At 35.7% G+C, this 22,565-nt stretch overlaps 2 protein-coding genes across 2 annotated transcripts; both read left to right on the top strand.

The window, feature by feature from the left end:
* The first annotated feature begins 2,143 nt into the window (after positions 1-2,143).
* Positions 2,144-2,920, top strand: LOC149171473 (uncharacterized). Its single transcript, XM_089425996.1, has one exon. It carries the CDS (start codon positions 2,144-2,146, stop codon positions 2,918-2,920), a length of 777 nt encoding a protein of 258 aa, XP_089282122.1.
* Positions 2,921-4,068: 1,148 nt separating this feature from the next.
* Positions 4,069-7,683, top strand: LOC149171474 (uncharacterized). The gene is made up of 2 exons (XM_089425997.1): positions 4,069-4,847; positions 5,007-7,683. The coding sequence occupies exons 1-2, from the start codon at positions 4,069-4,071 to the stop codon at positions 7,681-7,683; spliced, it is 3,456 nt and encodes a 1,151-aa protein (XP_089282123.1).
* Positions 7,684-22,565: the final 14,882 nt, after the last annotated feature.

Below are 22,565 nucleotides of genomic sequence, written 5' to 3' on the forward strand. Positions count from 1 at the left end.
TATTTGCTTTCTTTTTTTTTTGGTGGGTATATTTGGCTTATGTGCAGGTGCTTTATTTCTGGTATATTTGGCTCATCGGCGGGTGCTTTATTTCTAGTATATTTGGACTATGGGAGGGTGCTATATTTCTAGTATATTTGGATTATGGGAGGGTGCTATATTTCTAGTATATTTGGATTATGGGCAGAGGAAAAAAATTTGGACTTGTGAAAGAACTATCAAAATCACCCTATTTCTAATGTTCTATGCAGGAATTTGGTGAAACATCAAAAATAATGTTTTATGGATTCAAAATTGTTTTTTCAGTTTTACGAGATTTTGATGGTCTTGGAAAAGATTGAACCCCAGGCGGTGGCTACAATTAAATCAACATTCATGGCAGATTTTTGACTAAATTTAATTTGGAAGCCATGCTGGAAAGAACGATGTTTTTGGATTTCTCGAGATTCGGAGTAGTTTTAGAAAAAAGATTCAAATCCTAGGTACCGACTATAATGAAACTACTATTCATACTATTCTCGACAGATGTTTGATTACATTTAATTTGGAAGCCAGGGTGGTTTGATAACCTTATTTTCTTATTTTATTGGGTAGTCAGCAGATGTTTGATTACATTTAATTTGGAAGCGGTGGTTTGATAATCTTATTTTATTGGGTAGTCCGGTAATTAGTAAAGATTTTTAAAAATTATTAGTTTAAGTTGTTTAATCTGTAAAGTTATTGCGCCTCGGATTTTTTACGACACTAAATTTATTTATACATTTAAAAAGTATATTTTAAATAAAGAAATCACAATCTTGCTCGATATTACCACATTCTAACTTAAAAAACTGTTTTGGTCGAACTTATATTACCACATTCTAACTTAAATGGCTATTTTGTGACTTGTCTATTAGTTAAAATGCACCCGGCTAGGTTATAGCATAGTCGGGGATCTCCTCAAAGTTTAGGCGAGGAACCAGACTAGAGATACTGAAAAAAAGTTATATAATATCATTTATTTTGAAATGATAGCTGTAGTTGAATGTGCAATAATATTGGAACAAGCTGCTGTAAGTTTGATAGTTACACGCATAGAAAAGGGTTTTTCTTGTGTTTGATCGACGTACAACAGGAGCAAGCGTGTAGAGGTATAGATAAATTCAATGCAGGTGCCACGCAATGCATCAAAACTATCACCACGTGTATGTATACGTTAAAAAAGATCACAGGGTTTTCATGCAACTTCCTCCACAGTGATCGACGTACAACAGGAGCAAGTGTGTAGAGGTGTGTGGATAAATTCAATGCAAGATGCCACGCAATGCATCCAAACTTTCACCACGTGTACGTACACACTTCAAAAAATCACAGAGCTTTCATGCAACTTACTGTACAGTATGTATACGCTTAAAAAATCTCACAGTTTTCATGATATTTAAGGAGAAATTCTTTTAATTTCAGAAAGTTTTAGATTCCAAACGTATGAACATGCAGAACATCGAATCATATATTTGAAACAATAAAGTTACGCGCATAGCATGTACTGAAATAGCAGAGGCCATGGTAGAACGCTAACTAAATTGTCTGTTCTATTGGTGATTTAGATGCATTTTCACTATCTTTAAAATTTTGGTGAACTCTGAAGTGTAATTTATTATTTAGATTTTTTGGTGTTGGAATTTGGCAGAAAATTTTGAAGTTAAATTTTGATTAGTGTTATTTAAATTGGTTTTTTCACTGTATATATGGATTCAGCTCCCAGAAAAATCCCTAGAGCATGCAAGGATTACTATCAAGCTTGTGATTTCAATAAATTCTTGCTGGATTTTAGAAAAATTAGACTGGAAAAACCCACCAAAAAATTTTCTAATACATTTCACTAAAAATAACTAGCTATTTAATAAATAGTGAAATCTCAAATCTATTCAGATCATACAAATTTAATTGAAACCATGAATCTCTTTGAAAGGAAGAAATTTTCTTAATATTTAAGAAATACCATAAACTAGGCATTTATGGTTTTTGGGAAATTGTGAAATCAACAGATTCCTTTATAAACACAATTATGAATAATATAATATATTTTGTAAATTAATATGTAAGTAATAACGCTCGCGCTTGGTGATGCGTTCAACTAGGTCTGCGTTCAGCTGCCGCCGCCATGGCTGCTCCAGGGGGTGCGGAGACCTCTCCCACCCCACCGATATCCCCAGCAGAAGCATTCAGACGCATATTAACGCAGAGAGGGAAAAAACGAAATCATCCTGAAGTCCCGAAATTTATAAAAAAGTTGGAAGAAATCCCAGAAATAGCTTTGCCAGAAGATCAAACAATCAAAATCGCCCTTGCCTTGGCTGACAGAGGTTTAGTAGGGCAATTTATGGGCCGGTGGCCAACATCAAAATCGACTGATGAATGGGTGCAAAGAAACTGGAGACCCCTGCTCCCCAATAATGTGATCAGCTACGCGGTTGGAAGGGGCTTCTTCATCTTCGAATTCACTACCAAAGAAGACCGAGATCTGGTGTTCAGAAACGGTCCATACTTCATGGGAAACCAAGGTCTCTTCCTGAATAAATGGACACCCGACTTTGACCCCTCAGTTGATGTTCCAAAGGAGGTCCCTGTTTGGGTCCGGCTCCCCAACCTGCCAATACACTGCTTGAGCTATCAAGCTCTGCAAAAGATAGGAAACGGACTGGGCAGATTCATAGACAAAGCGGATAACAAGGGCCAATACACTTGCGCCAGAATATGCGTGGAAGTTGACCTAGAAGCTGGACTACCGGAAGCCATCAAGCTTTCAGTGGGAGATTGGCACCATTACCAGAAGTTGGACTACGAGCAACTGTCATTCAAATGCAGAATCTGCCATGAGCACGGCCACTTTCAACGAAATTGCCCCAAAGCACCATCAGGGGACAAAGAGGAAGAATAAGGATGGAAGGAAATAAAAAAGGGAAAGGTAGTCTCAAAGCCAAACGAGAAAAAGCAATCAGGATCAAAGGGAAATCCCCAGATCAATGACAAGACCAAACCAGTCTCAAATGAAGGCCCATCCTCACTTGAAAAGGGGGAGACCTCAGAGAAAAATGAAGAAACTGAAGATCAACCAAAGAAAAGGAAGGATACCGAAGAAGAATCAAATGCCCAACCAGCCAAGGCAGATCAAGGGGAAAAAACAGGCAATGATGAACACATAAGTCTTGCCTCTGAATCAGGGGAAGATTCAGAAGAAAGAGACTCCGAATCAGACACCTCACAAATTACTCCTATCAAATCGACCAGGGGCCGAAAATCCAAGAAAAAACACAGAGAGGAGAAAACCTACATGGATGTTCTCCAAGGTTCTCAGAAAACTCTAAAGGGAATGATGAACACAAGATCCGGGCGCAAGCATAACAAGGCTCCAAAAGGGGCCACTCCCCCCCACTCCAATAAATAATGAAATACGTCTCCTGGAATTGCAGAGGATTAGGTAGCAGGCTGAAAGAAGAGGCCCTGAAAGACATTGTGAGGTTGCATATGCCTGAAATCTTTCTCATCCAGGAGACAAAACTGGAGGACACTCTTCTCCTCCAATCCAGCAAAACATTTTGGCGCAAAGGCCCTGGTAGAGCTGTCAGTGCTAGAGGTGCCTCTGGTGGGATTGCCTCCTTCTGGGACAGCTCCAAATACGACTTGACTCAGGAAGAAAGTTGCCAGCACTGGATTTTCACTCAGCTCCTCCACAAAGATTCTGGTCAACAAGTAAGTATATTTAACCTTTATGCTCCGGTCTCTCCATCGGAGAAAAAAATTTGTTGGGACTCGCTCCAGTCATTTCTTGTTTTGCACAACCCAGAAAATATCATTATTGCAGGGGATCTGAACGTTACTCTAGCTGCTGAAGAGAAAAAAGGAGGGTCCCCTGTAAGGGATCCGGCCAAAGAATGGGTAGAAGATATCATGATTGGATGGGATTTGGAGGACATCAAACCATCAGCTGGGAAATTCACTTGGTCTAATAAAAGACTAGGCCCCACCCATATAGCTGCTTGGTTGGACAGATTCCTTGTCCAAGCCTCCTTTCTAACTAACGGGCTTATGGCTTCATCCAAAATTCTGCCCAACTGCACTTCCGATCATAAACCCATAAGTCTCGAGCTCTCCATGGATGATTCTCTGGGCCCAATTCCATTTAGATTTAGTCCATTGTGGATTCAGCAAGAGGATTTCAATGAGTTGGTTTCTGAAGTATGGAATCGGAAAATACAGGGATCCCCCTTCTTCGTGTGGGAAGAAAAGTTGCGGGCTCTTAAGAGAAGACTCAAGGAGTGGGCTAAAACTCTGAAAACACCTGCTTCCAAAAGAAAAGAGTCTTTAGAAAACCTTGCTGTTCACCAATCATCAATGGAGGATTCAGTTATTACCCAAAGTCTTCTCCAAAAAGAAGTTGAGCTGCAAAAAGCCCTTCATAAAGCTAGTAGGGATGAAGAAGAGTATTGGAGGCAAAAATCTAGAAATTTATGGTTACAGGCCGGCGACAAAAATACAAGTTTTTTCCACAGGCATGCCGAAGCTAGAAAGCAATTCAAAAATGTCTCAGAAATCCGATTCCAAGAGGCAGTGATTAATGATTTTGAAGGTATCAAGAGAGCAGCATTTTCCTTTTTTAAAGATCTCTACTCAGCGCCAGATGACCAGCCTATAGATCCTCAAGCCTATCCGTATAATCTAATCCCCTTTTGTGTGAAAGACTCTGTCAATAATATGCTGACTGCTCCGATCAGCATGGAAGAACTTAAGAAAGCCGTGGATGGCATGGAACCGGACAAAGCGCCAGGGCCTGATGGGTTCACTGCTAGATTCTTTCAAACTTGCTGGTCAACTATCAAAAAAGACCTCCTGAGAATGGTCAGGAAGACCCAACTTTGCTCAAAGATAGGAGGCAGTACCAATTCAGCCTTCCTTGCTTTGATTCCGAAATAGAAAGGAGCCTCAGAATTCAGTAGATTTCGACCCATATCATTGTGTAATACTAGTTATAAACTGATTACCAAAATAATTTCCACTCGCCTCAAGAATATTTTGCCGGACATCATACCGGAGAACCAAGGAGGCTTCATCAAAGGGAGAAAGATCCTGGATAATATAGTGCTGGTTCAAGAGGCAGTTCATTCAAGTGGCCAGAGAAAAGAGAAAGGAATGGTAATAAAACTAGATTTGGCTAATGCCTTCGACAGGGTGAGGCACGACTTTCTGTTTGCTGTTATGATGAAAATGGGTTTCTCAATAAATTTCATAAATTGGGTGAAAGCCTGCATTGCCTCTCCTTGGATTGCACCGTTGGTAAATGGTCGATCGACTGAATTCTTTACAGCTTCCAGGGGATTAAGACAAGGCTGTCCGCTGTCCCCGCTGCTCTATGCTATTCAAGCCTCAGTTCTTAGTTTCCAGCTCGACTTCTGCCAGCAAATCCAAATTCTGCCAGGCCTTAGAATGGTGCATAATGTCAAAGATATAAACCATGCCCAATTTGCCGATGATACTCTGCTGCTAGGTGGAGCGAGCATTAATTCGGCCAGAGCTTTCAAAAAGGAACTGGACATCTATAAGGAAGCTTCCGGCAGTAAAATAAATTACTCAAAAAGCACAATCTATGGCTGGAACTGCTCAGCCAAAAATTTTGCTGACATAGCTAGGCTTCTGGAAATGAAAATCTGTCAGGACTGGGAATCATTCAAATACCTTGGGATCCCAATTTTCAGATCCAATCCTAAAGTCGCCCACTGGATGCCCCTGTTAGACAAGCTAAAGCTCAGAATACAAGCCTGGGGAGCCTCCTCGCTGAACACTGCTGGGAAAACAATTCTTATAAAATCTGTCCTAACAAGCACGCCTCTTTATCAGCACTCCATTCTCCTTGCCCCCAAAACCTTTCTCAGTAAAATGGAAGGCTTGCTGAGGAGGTTCCTGTGGGAAGGGGGGAAAAACAATGAAAGAAGACTTCACTTAGTAAATTGGGATACCATTAAGAAACCATTCATAGAAGGAGGTCTGCAAATGAGAGACTTGGCTGCTCAAAATCTCGCTCTAGGCTCAAAAATTTTGTGGAATATTGTGGCAGGGAAAATAAGCTGGAGCAAAAAAGTACTGTGGAAGAAATACTTCCAAGGTCAACGACTGAGATGTCTGGAACTTCCTCCAAAAAACTCCAAAGGTTCCCCTATATCCAAGCTTTGTATCGCAGCCCTGGAGAACTTCATTACCAATCTCTACTGGATCCCAGGCAATGGGAAGAAAATTAGAATCTGGAAAGATCAGATTCTTGGAGACCAGCCTCTACACCAGATAGAAGGCCTGGCAAATATTAAACTATGGCTGCAATCCAACAATAAAGAAACACTTTGGGACATATCCAACTGGACGGAGGATGCTGACAGAAGATGGGACAGCTGGAATCTAGGAGAGGTCCCATACCATTTGCATTCAGAAGCTTCTTTACTGTTAGACAATCTGCAAGGGAAATCTCCTCTGTCTGCAACAACCAAGGACAAAAGAGGGTGGGGCTCCCATACAGGTACCTACTCGGCAGCGGAAGGATACAAAAGATTGATTGCTGTTCCGAATGTTCCTCCAGACCCAACGCCATGGAAATTCATATGGAGCTTCCCTTCTCTCCCAAAAATCGACTTCTTCAGCTGGACGCTTGCCCATAACAGTGTTCTGACAGGAGACAACCTGAGAAAACGGGGAATGGAAGGGCCAACTAGATGCCCATTATGTATTTCAGAGGAAGAATCAGCTGATCACCTGCTGTTGTTGTGCCCCTTTGCCAAGACAGTCTGGAAGGGGGTTCTGAGTTCAATGGCGAACAAGTTTGAGCTGCCAAGTAATGTGTCAAATCTCCTCCATGAGTGGGCCAAGCTATCACCTTTTTGCCTCAATAAAAAAAATCTGCTAAAAACTGCATGGATGTGGACCCCTAAATTCATATGCTGGAAGTTATGGCTGGAAAGGAATAACAGAATTTTTAGAGGAGAAAGCTGCACAGCAAACAGCGTAATTTCCAAAATTAAAGCTATATTGGGAGAAACGTTGGATGTCAAGCCAGCCTTAAGGAATGAAGCGAAGCTCGACAGTGAGGAGGAGCTCTGGCTGAAAGAAATTGTCCCAAAAAATCAATCCATCACTACTTCCCCAGCCTCTTGCCATGCAATGTGGGAAATTCGCCTAGAAGAACAGGGATTTCTAAAGTGGAGATCGGCCCTAGATGACCACTGTCTATTCTTCGACGGGGCCTCTAAAGGCAATCCTGGCGCTGCGGGTGGAGGTGGAGTTCTTCTGAAACCTGATGGCACCTCTTTATTCAGGTATCACTGGGGTCTAGGAATCGAATCAAACAATAGAGCAGAGGCTCTAGCTTTGTGGCAGGGGCTGACTCTAGCTCTTAACTGGAATATTCAAACCCTGACGGTCTTTGGAGATTCTCGGCTTATCATTCAAGCAATGAATTCACATTCAAATCCTTTGCAGATCCATTTAGGTCATATTCTCAAGAAAATTAGACCCTTATTGGCTAAATTTCGGAAAATATCCTTCTACCACATATTGAGGCAGCTAAATTCTGAGGCAGATTTGGAAGCAAATCTTGGCTCTGCCAAAAGCCAAAGAACCCTTTCAGTCAATTCGGTTGATTCTCTCTGTATCATCCCTTAATAGGCTTTACCAGGAAATTGATTTTGATGTATATGGGTTCAGCTTCTGAGACAACAATCTTGGATTCCCTTCAGGTTTGCTGTTCTAGTTTCCAGGTTTCAACTTCACCAAGCTCCAAGGGTAGGCAATCATGAAAAGTTGTTACTTTGGAATCTCTGTATCTGGCAGTCTCTTAGGCTCTGTTTCCAGCAGAACACTGAACTGTCATGGACGTTGAGTGACTGTTTGGTTGAATTTACGGTACAGGTGAGCTTCTGGAAGTATTAAAAGAGTATTCTTCTGGTTCCCCAACCCCTTGTTGGAAAAAGCCAAGAATGGCAGCATTATTCGGGTCCTTCCTCTGTCTCAGTTCTCAAGTCTGCAGAGTCTGTTAGCAACTCTTTCCTTCCCAGAATTTAGATTAACTTCAGAAAGAGGATCCTGTAACAGTTTGTTCCTCTCCAACGGTTCCACCGCCCGGTCTTCTGCAAAGGGAACGTTGAATCAAGTATTAGAGCAAGCTAATCTAAACTGCGAGCCTATTAAAGCATCGGATTAAACAGTGAGAGACAACAAGTTGTTTGTCCAAGGAAATTGCATTACAATTCTACAAATCTGTCCGGTGGATTACATGTGATTGATGACTAGAGAGGGAAGTCGACATTTCAATTGCCTGATTGAAGAAACTCTGATCCGAACGGTTCTTCTGGCAGTCGAGTTAGTGGTCAGCATCTCACAGCCTAGGTTTAAGCAGGCCAAATTTTGCAATCTCCCAGGGGCATCAGGTATCAGCGTTTGATCGTGTGGACAATCGCTCCAACATTGATGTCCAGAACTAATAGGCAAAGACGCTGCGTTTTTTCCCTAAAAGAAGTTTAAGAAACAAAGCATGTCCATGGATTCGTCATGTAACAAGAATTCTGAGGATCAAGAAATTTGAGGACCTATTTCAATGTAACCAGCACGCGGTAGCTGTTTTGCCGCCATTCAATAAAAAACATAACCGTTAAAGTCAAAAAAAAAATATGTAAGTAATAAATCTACTTGTAAAATAATATATTATTATACCATTATAAGAAAACATAAATAATGGTTTTTATTAAATTTTTTCTAATGAGTTTTCATTACTTTATCAATTTAAAATCAAAATAAATCTAATTGATTTAAATATTTTAACATAATTATAATTTTATATATTATAAAATAAAATTAAAATATAAATAACTAAAATTATTTTATATATATAATTTTTTTGGTAAAAATATACAAATTAATATATATAATTATAATATTCATTTTTTTTTAAATTGATTTCAAAGTAATCCAACAACTTGTTTGACATGTAATGAGCAAGAAATTTTTAGGGATTTATAGCTTCCTCTCCTTTCTATAAACTTAGTTGGATTTAACCTTTAAATCTTTCAATGTTTTTAGCGCACACATTACTTCAATCATCTATATATATTTTAAGAAATTAATTATAAAAAATACTAAAAACTAGTTTTATAAATAATTATAAATTAATATAATATATTATAATAATCAACTTCTGTTAGGTTTATGAAATATGTATATATATATTTTAGATTTAATATATATCCAATTATACACACTATAAAATAAAACCATAAATATTTTTTTATGATGGATGCATCCAAAATAAAATGTGAAAAGGCATATTCTTATGTTATGATGGTGCTAAAATCGAAAGGTATTTTAGGTAGCCATGTTATTATTTAAAGATTTGAATGGTAATGGTTAAAAAGGTTAATTAAAATATTTTCAAAAGTTAAAGAGCCACTTTTTGTTTTCAAGATTTCATCCCAAAAATTTATATCTACATTATAGATCACAAAAATATTAAATTTAACTATTTATTATTATTTTTTAATTATTATTCAAATAGTTTTATCAATTATTTATATTAATTTAAAAACAATAAAATAAATAAATTTTATTAATATTTTTTAAATCACAGATCTATTAATATTATTATTTTTAATTATTATTTAAATAATTTTATTAATTATTTATATTAATTTAAAACAATAAGAAAAAACAGATTTTATTAATATTTTTTAAATCACAAATCTTTTCTTTAAAATACAATGATGATTTTTTACACACAACTCAATCCTAACATATTCATTTCTTCATTTCTCTTTCCCCTAACATATTCATTTCTTCATTTCTCTCTCCCATGCTTTCTGATTTCACAAACTCCGTTTGACCATTCATTGCAAAAAAACGGTGAATCCAACTAGTTTTATTTCCAAAAATTTATCCAAATTCATTTTCCATCCTAAGGTTGTATGGGTTGGAATTTCAAAAATAACTAGTCCTTCACATTTGACGTTATTCAGAATTTCCAACCTGTTTTCATGTTTCCAAAGTAGATTTTTGAAAATTTTATAATTTTTTACCTCGTATTTAAAGGGCAAATCACCCATGACTGACAACCCATCAAATTCCAACCCTGGTTGCATTTACCCCTTTATATTTGTGGAAAAGCAGATGGTCCATCTTTTCCAGTACATGCTCATTTAGCCATGGCTCCTGTGTGATAACAAAAAAACACAGTACATCTTTTCCATGAGATGCTCATTCTGTCAAGCGTGTGATAATTTAAAAAAAAAAAAAACAATTACATAACTGGCTCATTCCAAAAGCGTGATAATAAAAAAAAATTATGTTCATTCTGGATAAAAAAAAATCCATTAAAAATTAATTTGAAATCTTAAGAATAATAAAAATAATAAATGGATTCAGTTGGAATTTGTTATATGGTAATTTTGGTTTTATTAATAAAATATAAATAATTTATTTACTAAAAAATTATAACATATATATTATATTAAAATAAATTTAAATAACGTAAATATGATATTTAAAAATTTTATGTATAGATGTAATTAATAAATATATAATTAAAAATTAGAATATATATTAAGATTATCTATATATATTCTAGGTATAAAGTAGTTTTTATTTATTTATTTATTTTTATTTTTTTTTTTCTGAAAAAATATACTAGGTATAAAGTAAAATCTATTTTACCATACAATTTACAATAATGATTCATATTCTCTCTCATGAGGGTGTTGGAAACAATGGTAAAGGATATGGGGAAGCTTGCCATATGGAAACAATGGTAAATGATATGGGGAACCTTGCCATATTGTCACCTCCTATGGCAATTAAGAGGGGGATGGTGTGGCTATCCCACTCTGTACAAGTGCACATGTAAATCGTCTTCACATCCCTTTGCATTAAGATGCTAGTTCTCATTGTTATCGTGAGCTCTTGGCCCATCTGTTTTGGCTCTGTGTTATTCTGCAGTCTCAAAGGTGTTTCTCAGTCGTAGGTGCCGACTTTGTGGAAGCTTTGGCACTTAGAGGTCGTCTCCACATCCCTTCGCATTAAGATGGTAGTTCTCATTGTTATCGTGAGCTCTTGGCCCATCTGTTGTGGCTCTGTGTTATTCTGCAGTCTGAAAGGTGTTTCTCAGTCGTAGGTGGGATACTTCTCCCACGATGTTGACTTTGTCGAAGCTTTGGCGCTTAGAGGTCTTGGTCCCCCAAAGTTTAGCCTTGCAACTGGGAGATAGGTGCGGAGGTAGCAATTCTTGGGACTTTGGAAGTAGTTGCAATAGGGTCAAAGCCGAAATGGGAGATCGCTAGAGAGAAATTGGATTTGGTCTGCAACATCTCAACGACCAGTGGCCATACAGTCGTGGGGTAAATTTTTCTATGTCCAATCTTTGTGGTTTGTGGTTTGTAGGGCGCCTTGGTGGTGTGGAATTTAATTGGTGTGACCTGGGTTTTATGGCTACTTGACCTTTCTTGAAGCTATTCTTTGTACACCCCTCCTCTGTCGCTACTAGCTAATTCCATTCCTAGGCCAATCTCGACGCTGAGTGTTAAGTTTTTTCTAATTTTATCCTCGTCCCTACTAACTTGTCTTGTTAGTATGCCCCTCTATTTGAGGGTGTCTTTCACTGTGCCTATTTTTCCTTTCAACGCTATGTCCCATTAGCGTATGCACTCTCCACAGGGGTCTAGAGGTTGAGACCCTGAGGGAAAACCTCGGGCTCAAACCCAAGCTCAAACCACTGTAATTATCTTTCATTCCTCCACTCCAGAAATCCAAGAGGAAATCTGTCAGTTAGAAGCCTTAACCACTAATGATTTCCAAGCTTACTCTAACTCTGAAATCCAAGCTAAAAGTAGCTAGTTGGGTTCTAGACCCTAGGCATACCAGGGGAAGATGGAGCCAATATCTCAATTACATCAATCTTCATTGGCAAATGAAGATGCTCTTGGGGAAGGCGCTCGAAGAAAAGTATGAGAGCTGCAATAAAATCATAACATGTCTTAATGAAATCCAACGAGTCCAATGCCACCGACGCTCTTGCTTGGTTAGCCTTCACACTCCCTTGGCTCACATAGAACCTCAAGCCTCTAGCATAGTCAGCCTTCACACTCCCTTGGCTCACATAGAACCTCAAGCCTCTAGCTACAATCACTTCATCTGATAATTGATGTTAGCCCAACCTCTTGGCTTATGTTTTTTACTTTCAGTAGATTAGTTTATTTTAACATATGCAGCCAACAATAATTAATAATCGATATTCCTAGTGCATGTCAAAAAATTATTTGCAAGCCAATTATATTTTAGGATAGTTTTGGATGATAAACAATAGATCCCATTATTGGCAGGTCTGATAATTGATAATTGATGTTAACTCAACCTCTTGGCTTATGTTTTTTACTTTCAGTACATTAGTTTTTTTTAACATATGCATAGCCAACCATAATTAACAATCAATATTTTGATGTTAGCCCAACCTCTTGGCTTATGTACATTATTTTCTTTTAACCTATGCATAGCCAACAATAATTAGCAATCAATATTCCTAGTGCATGTCAAAAACTTAATTGCAAGCCAATTATATTTTAGAATAGTTTTGGATGATAAACAATAGATCTCATTCTTGGGAAGTCTCGTTTCCCTTGTGACAAAGCACGATAGTATTCAAGTCTACCAATGAATTCTAATTTTGTATGGAAGTTATTTTGATGCAATATAAATTTTAATTAAAAAAAGGATTCATATTCATAAATGATTTTTTAAAATTCTCTACTTAAATTTAATTAATAATAAACATATAAACTTAATACTTACAATAAACTCTACATATAACTTTAGAAGAAGAATACACAAGTGCAATGCATCTCTCATTAAAACATTAAATTAAAAAAAAAATGTCTAAAACATGATTAAGAAAATGGGGTAGATACATCTAATTATATGCATTATATTTCTTTTTAATAAAATTAAAAAGAAAAGAATATTTCTATATATAAGAAATTTGAAATTTATATCTAGTATAAATAGAATTACTAAGAAACCTATCTTAATTTGGAATCTACTAAGTTTGAGAAGAATCAAATTTCTAGAGATGTAAACTCTTCCTCAATTTTCACTCAAAAAGAAGTTTACATTTTAAAATATGTGAATCCCTCTTAATTTTGAGGAGAGACACTTTCCAACCCAATATGCAAAAGATGTTATAATGTTATATAAACATTTTAACTCAAATTACAGGTTATTAATTTTGAGGAGAGATACTTTCCAACCCAATATGCAAAAGATGTTATAATGTTATATAAACATTTTAACTCAAATTACAGGTTATTGGACTCGTTTTGAGAACCCATGGATTCTCCCATGGTATCCTTCTATAATGTAGCCTATTTAAAGGCATAAAATTCCAATGAATTTTCCTTTTTTTCCAAAGAAAATGTTTTTTTTTTTTTTTTTTAACTTATCAGTGATTTTAGATCAATAATAATGTTTATTTGATTTTTGAAACTGTCATATTAATTAAATTTACCTTATTGGTTTATGTATACTAAATACATAAATACATAAAATGATCAAATCTTTCTAATGGCAAACCTTTTTTCAAGTATTGCACTCAAAATAAAAATTTACACTTCCAAAGATTTGATCCTTCTCAACTGTTGATAAATCTTGAATTAATGTTTAATAAACTTAAAATTAATAATTTACTTTTACTTTTTAATATATACATAGATAACATGACACAACAATATTTAATTTTTCAATTAATAATTAAAATAAATTGAACATAAACAATAAAATAAAATGATATAAGATTACATTAAATTTATTTATATTAAATAATTTTGTTATTTTTTGAGATATGTTTTCGGTAATAATCACATATAATTCATAAGTTTAACAGTTTGGAACCAGCAAATATGGTTCATCAACCACGCCAAAAATTCAATAATTTTGTTATTTTTAATTTTATAAAATTTTAAATTAAAATAAATAAATAAATGTTAAAATACTACCCAACTATCTCCACTAATGGACAGGAATGGCTTACTATCTATCAGCGGCTGGTAAATTTATTATGGCTATCTTTTCGCTTAATATATCATCACGACTTTACATCACTGTGGGTCGATGTATATTATTATGGCTCGTAAATTTACAGTAAACCGCTCGGCCTGTATCATCTTTTGGCTTGCACTGAGATCACGTGGTTCGCATTTGATGCACAATATTTCTATGACAACCCGCATCCATCTCAGAGGTGGACTCATATTATGGATCGCAATTTATGTCCAACAATTGGGATAGTGGTTTCGTGGCTCGTCTCTGCGACATTTCTCATTGAACTGTGCAATCGCTCACGCACAGTGGCTCTTATTTTGAGATTCACATTCCTATTGAAGACTCAGTGGCTCAGGATCAATGGCTGACGTATTCATGGTGACGTTCTGGATTGCTACATTATACATATGCAGTGACTACGCTTATCTGGCTCTTCACTGTGGCTACGATCCTCTGTACATCGAAATCGAAACTGGTATTGCTGTGGCATTGCAATTGTAATAATTGTAAGCTGACCTGGAGCTTTGAAAGAAGAAGATATGATGTTGAACAATGGTACGATGATAATAGCGACATTGGACATATGGCAGGCATCTTTGATTAATGGATGATTTGACAACATTTTAAAACACTAAGGTACATGGGAGAAGAAGTTTGAGTCACCTTCTTGTGACAAAAAGAAGGAACCCAATCTATGAATTTGTGAAAACTTGGGAACCCCATGAAGAAACAAACAAGGACTTTGCAGAGTATCTCTACGGTTTGTAACCTAGTGTGAAGGGCAAAAGAAAAAGCTGAAGTACCTTTGTTGGATAATGACTTGACTCACACTTGATAATCATAGAAGGATCGAATCCTTGCGAGAAGAAGTCATGGCAAGAGGTATGTGTAATTTATTTTATGTTGGAAATCAAGATTATGATAAAGGTAAAGGGTCTGAAAAGTTCCTAGGGCATTGCAGTTCGCAGTATGGTTTTGCAAAGGGTCTGAAAAGTTCCTAGGGCTTTGCAGTTCACAGTATGGTTTTGCGGTTCCTTGTAGGTCTTGATAACTATGAAGTTTTTAGGGTTTATGAGACTTGTACATTATGAATTCTTGAAGACTCTTAGTACTTAGGGTTTCTAAACCCTAGTTTAGTTTGAATTAACCCTAAGAACGAAAATCCTAACCCTAATTGGTTGTTCCCTTTAAGGAAACTCTAGCACTGGAAATATAGCATCTAGGGTTTGAGGATTTAAATTTTGAAAGAATAATCTAGGGTATATGGTAAAACCTTAGCGAGAGTTGAATTGAATAAACCCTAGGGCTTGAAAGTCGAAACCCTAGGGCTAATGTTTTCGCTAAAACCCTAATAAGGGTTAAATCAAATATAGGGTTTGTAACTAGAACCCTAGAAGTACACCTTTTGAGATATCATGGAAACCCTAGATTGACAAAATTGACATCATGCTTTTGTCTTTGTATATTTTGCTTGGTTGTACTTGATATTGAGAATTGCAGGCACATAATGAAGGTTGTCAAAGCTACAAAGGCAAAATAAGAAGGATGAAAAAACAAAGTAAAGCAATGTTAGTGCTTGTTGAAAATGATGAACATGATTGAAGGAAGGAACTATAGGGACCCCAAAGGAAATGATGCTGAAGCTTCCAACTAATTAGTTCATTTCAGGAACACATTGATGATTAAAACATGAAGCAAAACCTTGTTGCAATGTGAAGATAGAACATGCAAAAGGATGTTGACTTCAGAGGGAGCAAGTAGCATAATTTGACATAACACTTTGACTAGAGGATGTTATAATTTGGCAAATATGATATTGATGATTTGCTTGGGATATGACTTGGATCTCTGGTAGGACATATCACAAAAACATGTAAAGAGGCTAGAAGGAAAGTTTGTTTGATGATATTGATCAACATCATATATGGTCTCCTGAAGAAAGAGAAAGAGTTGACAATGACAACTCCAAGGAAGAAGATATTGTAGCTTGCTTATTAGTTCTATGGGCACTTTTATTAAAAGTGAATGCATATATAAGTATTCTTGTACAATATGGAAATAGACAATGTGGAATAATGTTGATCTCAAGGGAAGCCAATAAGCATAATCTCATATTTTGACAAGAGACCATCATATTGAGGTAATTTTGATATTGATGTTTTGGTTTTGCTTATCTGGTCGATACATAGTTTTTCTACTTGAAAGGATGTTGCAAAAATTCATAATGGTAGTTGAAGCAAGTGTCTCTACAACTGTTTGTTTTGAACTCAATTCAATGAATACATGGATTGAGTGGATGGCTTTGGTAATCATTGGAGGATTATGTGGTTAAGATGTCTATATCATACTTGGATGAAAATGTAGTAGTACAAAAAGGAAACCTGATGTTCATATGACGATGAAGATCACTTTCATGATTAGAAGAAGCTATGTTTAACTCTACTTCGATTGGCTCAATATAATGCCTTTGTTGATAATGACTGGAGGAAAGTGATATGAAAGATTGATGGTCGAAACCCTGTCACATGTTATCTTTAGAAAGATAAAAACTCTATATGATGAGATACTAAGGGGTGAGGGAGCCATGTAGCTACTCGAAGATCTCCATGAAGAACTAGTAGTTGATGTATTGATGAAGACACGCTAAAATAACTTGTGGTTATGACTTCCCAATTAAAAGGAAGTAAGGAATCTCCTTTATGCTTGATATGGAGTAAGAAGTCTCCTTAAATGTTTGAAAAGGAGCAAGGATCTATTCCCTGATCAAGAGGGAATGAATATCTTCTCTCTGGTTGAGAGGGAATGATAATGGACATTATATTCTATTCTTCATGTGTCATGCACTAGGTCAGGACTAACAGTTGTATGTCTAGTGAAGAATATGGAGAGAGAATGGGGCCCTGAGGATTAGATAAGCATCTAAGATTGATACTCCTTGAGGATAGAGAATCCAAGATAGGAAGTGAATCAACACTCTTTGAGGATTGGACAGGTATCCAAGACAAGAGTGGTTGAAGAGGATTGGAATTCTTTGAGGATGGGTAATCCAAGATAAGAATAGTCCTAAAAGGACATACCTAGTGAACATCCATATGGGGTATGTTCCTTAAGAGGTAGTGTGGTGTCTCATGTAAAGCCTCCCAACATTATGCTCTGATATAAATAGAGCTTGTCAGTTAAAGGCCTTACTATGTTGACAATGTTGGTTATGATGTTGATGCTTAAAGATGGCTTATCAATTTGACTCTTCTTATAAGAATATTTCAGTTTGAGAGTATCCTTGTATTGGGTGTACAATTATGAATGCTTCTAGGCTAGCTAAGAGGGAGTGTTGGAAAATATAACTAATTTCGATCTTCATAATTTGTACCATTATGTATTTTATGTAAAAAGAAAAAGAAAAGAAAAACAAAATTTATTATTATTTTTCTAAACAAGCATGTTCTTCATGATTCTAGGTTTTTGAGTCAAAAGAGTCAAAGTCCTATTTGGACCTATTGTAAAGAAAAAGGAAAAAGATTTTTTAAATATGTAATTTTGGGTTAGAAACCCCTCTAGGTGCCAAGTCAGCCTACATGTCAAGTTGATCATGCCCCAATGGACATGTCTATTTTCACCCCTCTGAACTATATAAATAGAGGGAAGATGGAGCTCATTTGGACACACACACTTAATGGATTGTGGTCTAAAATATTGCATAGAGAGCAGAGAAGAAGTGGAGGGCCGAAGTTTGAAAGAGAGGATATCTTCTTGAGCTAGAGTTTGTGGAAAATCTTCCTTGGTACATCTCTTGTTGCTGGTCTCTTGCTAGTGAATTTTCTGTAAAGAAGGAAGGTTTGAATTGGAATCTAGAGGTGGAGGTTTATGTGGTTATGGGTCCTGGATATCTCATTTGATCTGATTCTATAAGAAGAGAAGTTTTTGGGTTTTCCCCTTGGAGGGGTTTTTCCCTGGTTTGGAGCCTATATCTTGTGTTCTTTTATTTATGTGATATTCATGTTCATGTTATAGTAATTATTTGATGAAAGAATCAAAATAAAGATAATAAAGAAGAAAACTAATTTCACAAGCAATTACTACAGTAAGGAAAATCTAACTTAATCTACATGCCTCTCGATTTTCGAACAATGTGAAAGTGTCAAACTCCATATGGGGGACTATCAACTCAAATCCATCTATATTCCATCAATATGGGTGGTTGTGATATAACATTGGGGGCATAATGGCTACACATATTGGGGCTAGTCATAATGGATTTCAAAGAACTTATATGAATTTCATTGAAGAGGGACTTGTACACACGCTTCAAGCGTTTTGAGCATGATCCTTTGAAATATTAAACTCTCATTATGTCAAGAAGTTATCAAAGAAAGTGCACTCCATCATTAATGCCTGATTTAAAGCCATATAGGTTATGGATAATCTGATACAACAATTCCACCCAAACTTGTAACTAGTCCTTACCAAACATCATTAGGTCTTTGAGACACTAAATGGTTTACACCCTTCTTGAGGAGAGCATGATGATGTAATTCCCTTGATTAAAAGAAATCAACTTCCAAATATACATCCATATTGATACTTTTTTGCACAAAAGAATGAAATAGAAAAGATCATTTAGGAATTGTTGGATTTAGGGGTCATACATCCTAATACAAGCACTTACTCATCACTAGTAGTCATGGTGTTAAATAAGGAAGGAACTTGGTACATGTATCCTAATTTTAGGGTTGTTAATAAATTGACAGTTAAGGACAAATTTCCCATCCCAGATATTGATGATCTCCTAGATGAACTTCAAGGATATTTTTTTTTCACTAAGCTTGAAATATGTTCAGGATACTGACAAATGAAGAGACATACATCCTAAAACAACCTTAAGAACACATTAAGGTCATTATGAGTTTCTATTGTACCTTTAAGAGTACCATGAACAAGATTTTCAAACCCTTCTTACATTTTTGCTAGTCTTCATCGAGGATATTTTGATACATAGTAAAACATAGGAATCACACATAAAGCATGTTGATAAGTCCTTGGAACTCTTGAAAGACAACCAATTATTTATGAATTTCTACGAATGTGCTTTTGGGGCTCCTAAGGTTGAGTATTTGGGCCACATCATAATTCAAGAGGGAGAATGATTTTATCCCAATAATGTTGCAACTATGGAAGATTGGCCCATTCGCAAAACACTTAAGAGCTTGAGAGGATTATTGAGAGTTACATGCTACTATATGAAATCTTTGAAAAAATTATGGCAAAATTGTGGCTCCCCTAACTTCATCCCTTAAAACGAATTCCTTTGCTTAGAGTGAGGAAGGAGCATAGGCATTTGGTGCTTTAAAGGATGCCATGTGCACTTCTCTAGTATTAAATATGATTAGATTTAATAAGACATTTTTTTGGAATATGATTCATTTGGTAGAGGTCTAGGAGCAATATTGATGCAAGGACACCCCTTAACTTTCACTAGTAAGCAATTATGTGATTGTAGTTTAATAAAATCCACATGTGCGTTGGTTCTAGTAGTAGATGTATTAATCATGTCAACCGGATTTTCGTACACTTCGAGATGCAACACAAAAAATTCCTGAAGAGACTCTAGGTTTCTACAATTTAAATCCCTACTTCTACTATATTCTTCAACACCTTCTAAATTTACTGAACTTGTCAACTCTTGATCAAAAGCCTATAAACACTTGGCAGTTTATCAATGAAATCCCTAAACTACCAATCAACCTTCAACCTGGTAAATGACTCCTGAACTCACCATGCAAATTAATCAAAAAGACTAGTTTACTCATCTAAAATATCTCAAACAAATAAACTCAAACTATCCAAATGCTTCCAATTTCAAACAAAATTTAAATCTCAAAATAAGCCTCTATCAAAGTTCAAGTACAATCCTCTTTTCCTCTCAACTCTCTGTGCAAACTAAAGAATCAAAATCACCCCACAACAGAAAACTAAAAGCATGACTCAAATCTTCCTTCTATTTTATCAAGGCAATCTGGTGTATCGACTGTAAAAAAAACCATTGTGTGCATGAAAAAAGTCAGCCTCACTCCAACTAATGTTTTCCCAAACCCTAGAACACACTTTGACAAGTAATCTTTTCAAACCAAACTTGAGAAACTAAAATCTACAGTGACCACACTCTTGCAAAAGAAATATTAAAAGAAAAATGTCTTTTATCAAACCAATAAGAAATTATCAAACAAGGTTATAGGTGGCAGTTTCCTTCTTCAATACCTATTCCTGCACTTAGTGTATATCAATCATCACAAGTGCATGATATCACAAATATGGATCACTGTTCAAATACTCAAGTGCGAGATCTCAATATGGATCACTTTTCAAATACTCATGTACATAGTTGATTCACCAATAGTGACCAAAGATAAAAACATTCATAAAGTGAAAAACCAAATCAAACTGAATAGACATACCATGTTATCATATCAATGAACCAAATAACACTTTGGATGACAGCTATCGTCAACAACTAGGGTTATCAATGTTGCAACAAGCTTCAATTTGGATGAGTATGGACCAAATCTTAGCACAAATCAATTAATCCAAGATTCTGAAGGCCTTATTATGCAATTTATAAACCCTATTTACAATCCAAACAACATGGTTTCTCATGCTCACAGATCAATATATTTGTATGGTAACAAATGGTCTGTAGGATTAGGTGAAACCTCCACTTAAATATCAACAAATATCTCACAAGTTATAACCATTAGAAAAAATTTGAGGTCTCAAATGGGCTTCCTAGGGAATATTATAAAATAATAGTGAAAATAATAAAATATGATTACATTACCTCATCAAGTTTTGGAGGGAAAAAAGAAAAAATTTCTTTTTCAACTTATCTCCCAATGATTTTACTCAAAATTTGAGCGGGAGAACTCGTTGGATGCATAATTTAATTTTGCATCCAAGGAATACCCATGTTACATACTTTCGATAGACCCTACAACACAAAAAACGTGAAATACATGAAAAAACATTATTGCAATCACGTTTTTTTCATGTATTTCACATTTTTCATGTAGTAGGGTCCATTGAAAGTATGCAACATGGGTACTCCTTGGATGAAAAATTAAATTACGCATCCAACGAATGGTTCCGCTTGAAATTTGAGTAAAATCGTAGGGAGATAAGGTTAAAATACAAGTTGAAAAATATATGTTTTTTAATTTTTTTATTTATTTTTTTACCTTTTTACTCAAAAAATGGTGAATCATCCCCCATGGTTGACATCATTATATTGAATCTTATTGGTTCTTATAGAGTTTATTTTTGTTGTACTTTTTTGTTTTGAGGCCCATTTTTTAACTCAAAATTTCTTTAATGTGTTTTCCACCACAAAACCAAAAGATATCAAAGTTGGCACTAAACTCAAACAACAATCCCAGGTCTTTTCCAAGTTTCTAGTAACAAGGGTTTTATCAATGTTAACAAGCCTCAAGTAGTTATAGATCGAGTTTCAACACCAGTTAGACCTAACAGGGTTTTCAACTCATTAAAGATCTTAAGGGTCTCGTTGAACTCCCTACAACCCCAAGTTACAACACAACAATATAGTTTCAAAGGTTCCTGGAACAAGTGCTTATATATATGTATAATGGCATAGGATCTCAAAGTTGAGAATATTTATTCACTCTTCAAACCAATAATGGTTGAAGAGTTACAAGTCTCGACTCACTCAAAGATATCCCAATAACGCTTCATAATATATCAATTCTATAATATAATCAAAATTACAAGGTAACCAATATCACAATGAAATAACCCAAATATTTCTTGCATACAAAATAGGGTACCATTACAACATGATAGTTCTTTTGATCAGATAGTTTAAAGAAGTGCAATGTTTTAAGAGAATCTCACACTTTTAACTTAGATCCTTTCTAGGTCTGAGTGCTAAATCAATCACAAGTCAAAGCACCATTCATATATGAATAAAACAAGTGTAAAAGAGGCATCCAAAGATATATCAACCCAATTAAAGAATATTTATTCTTAACACACCACTATAAAGATGAAATACACACGAAAAGAATATCTACAAATCATACAGAAAATACACAACTAAAAGAATAACAAGTTGGTTTGGTGGGCCCTACTAGTCCAGCTCGCACCCATGTTTAAAAAAATTAAGTTACAGAGCCAAAGTGATCATTAAATACACAAGAAATAAAAAGAGGAACCTGGAATTAGAAGCCTTTATATTAGATAAAAACAATCTTTTACATCAGAAGACAAAACCAGATCCAGTTGAGGAGTGACACCTTATCAAACTAGTAACATCTCCTTAACAAAGGTACGCTAGTTTGGCTTAAAGCCATAGCTTAAATTATATACATTTTACAGTAAAAAAATCACTATAGACAAGCCAGTATGTTACAAACGAGATAAGTAGGTGAATCACAACTCTTTTCCATCAATATAGATCTGATAGA

This window comes from Pinus tabuliformis, chromosome 4_2 (assembly GCF_031772625.1).
Source record: "Pinus tabuliformis cultivar Carrire ecotype Pingquan chromosome 4_2, CPIR1, whole genome shotgun sequence".
Lineage (NCBI taxonomy): Eukaryota > Viridiplantae > Streptophyta > Pinopsida > Pinales > Pinaceae > Pinus > Pinus tabuliformis.

What these genes read in the sequence shown, in the direction of transcription:
- LOC149171473 (XM_089425996.1), top strand. Translation starts at nt 2,144, where the DNA reads ATGGCTGCTCCAGGGGGTGCGGAGACCTCTCCCACCCCACCGATATCC.
- LOC149171474 (XM_089425997.1), top strand. Translation starts at nt 4,069, where the DNA reads ATGGCTTCATCCAAAATTCTGCCCAACTGCACTTCCGATCATAAACCC. An exon ending in AGATTCTTTCAAACTTGCTG is followed by an intron (nt 4,848 to 5,006) that starts GTCAACTATCAA and finishes GTGTAATACTAG; the next exon opens with TTATAAACTGATTACCAAAA.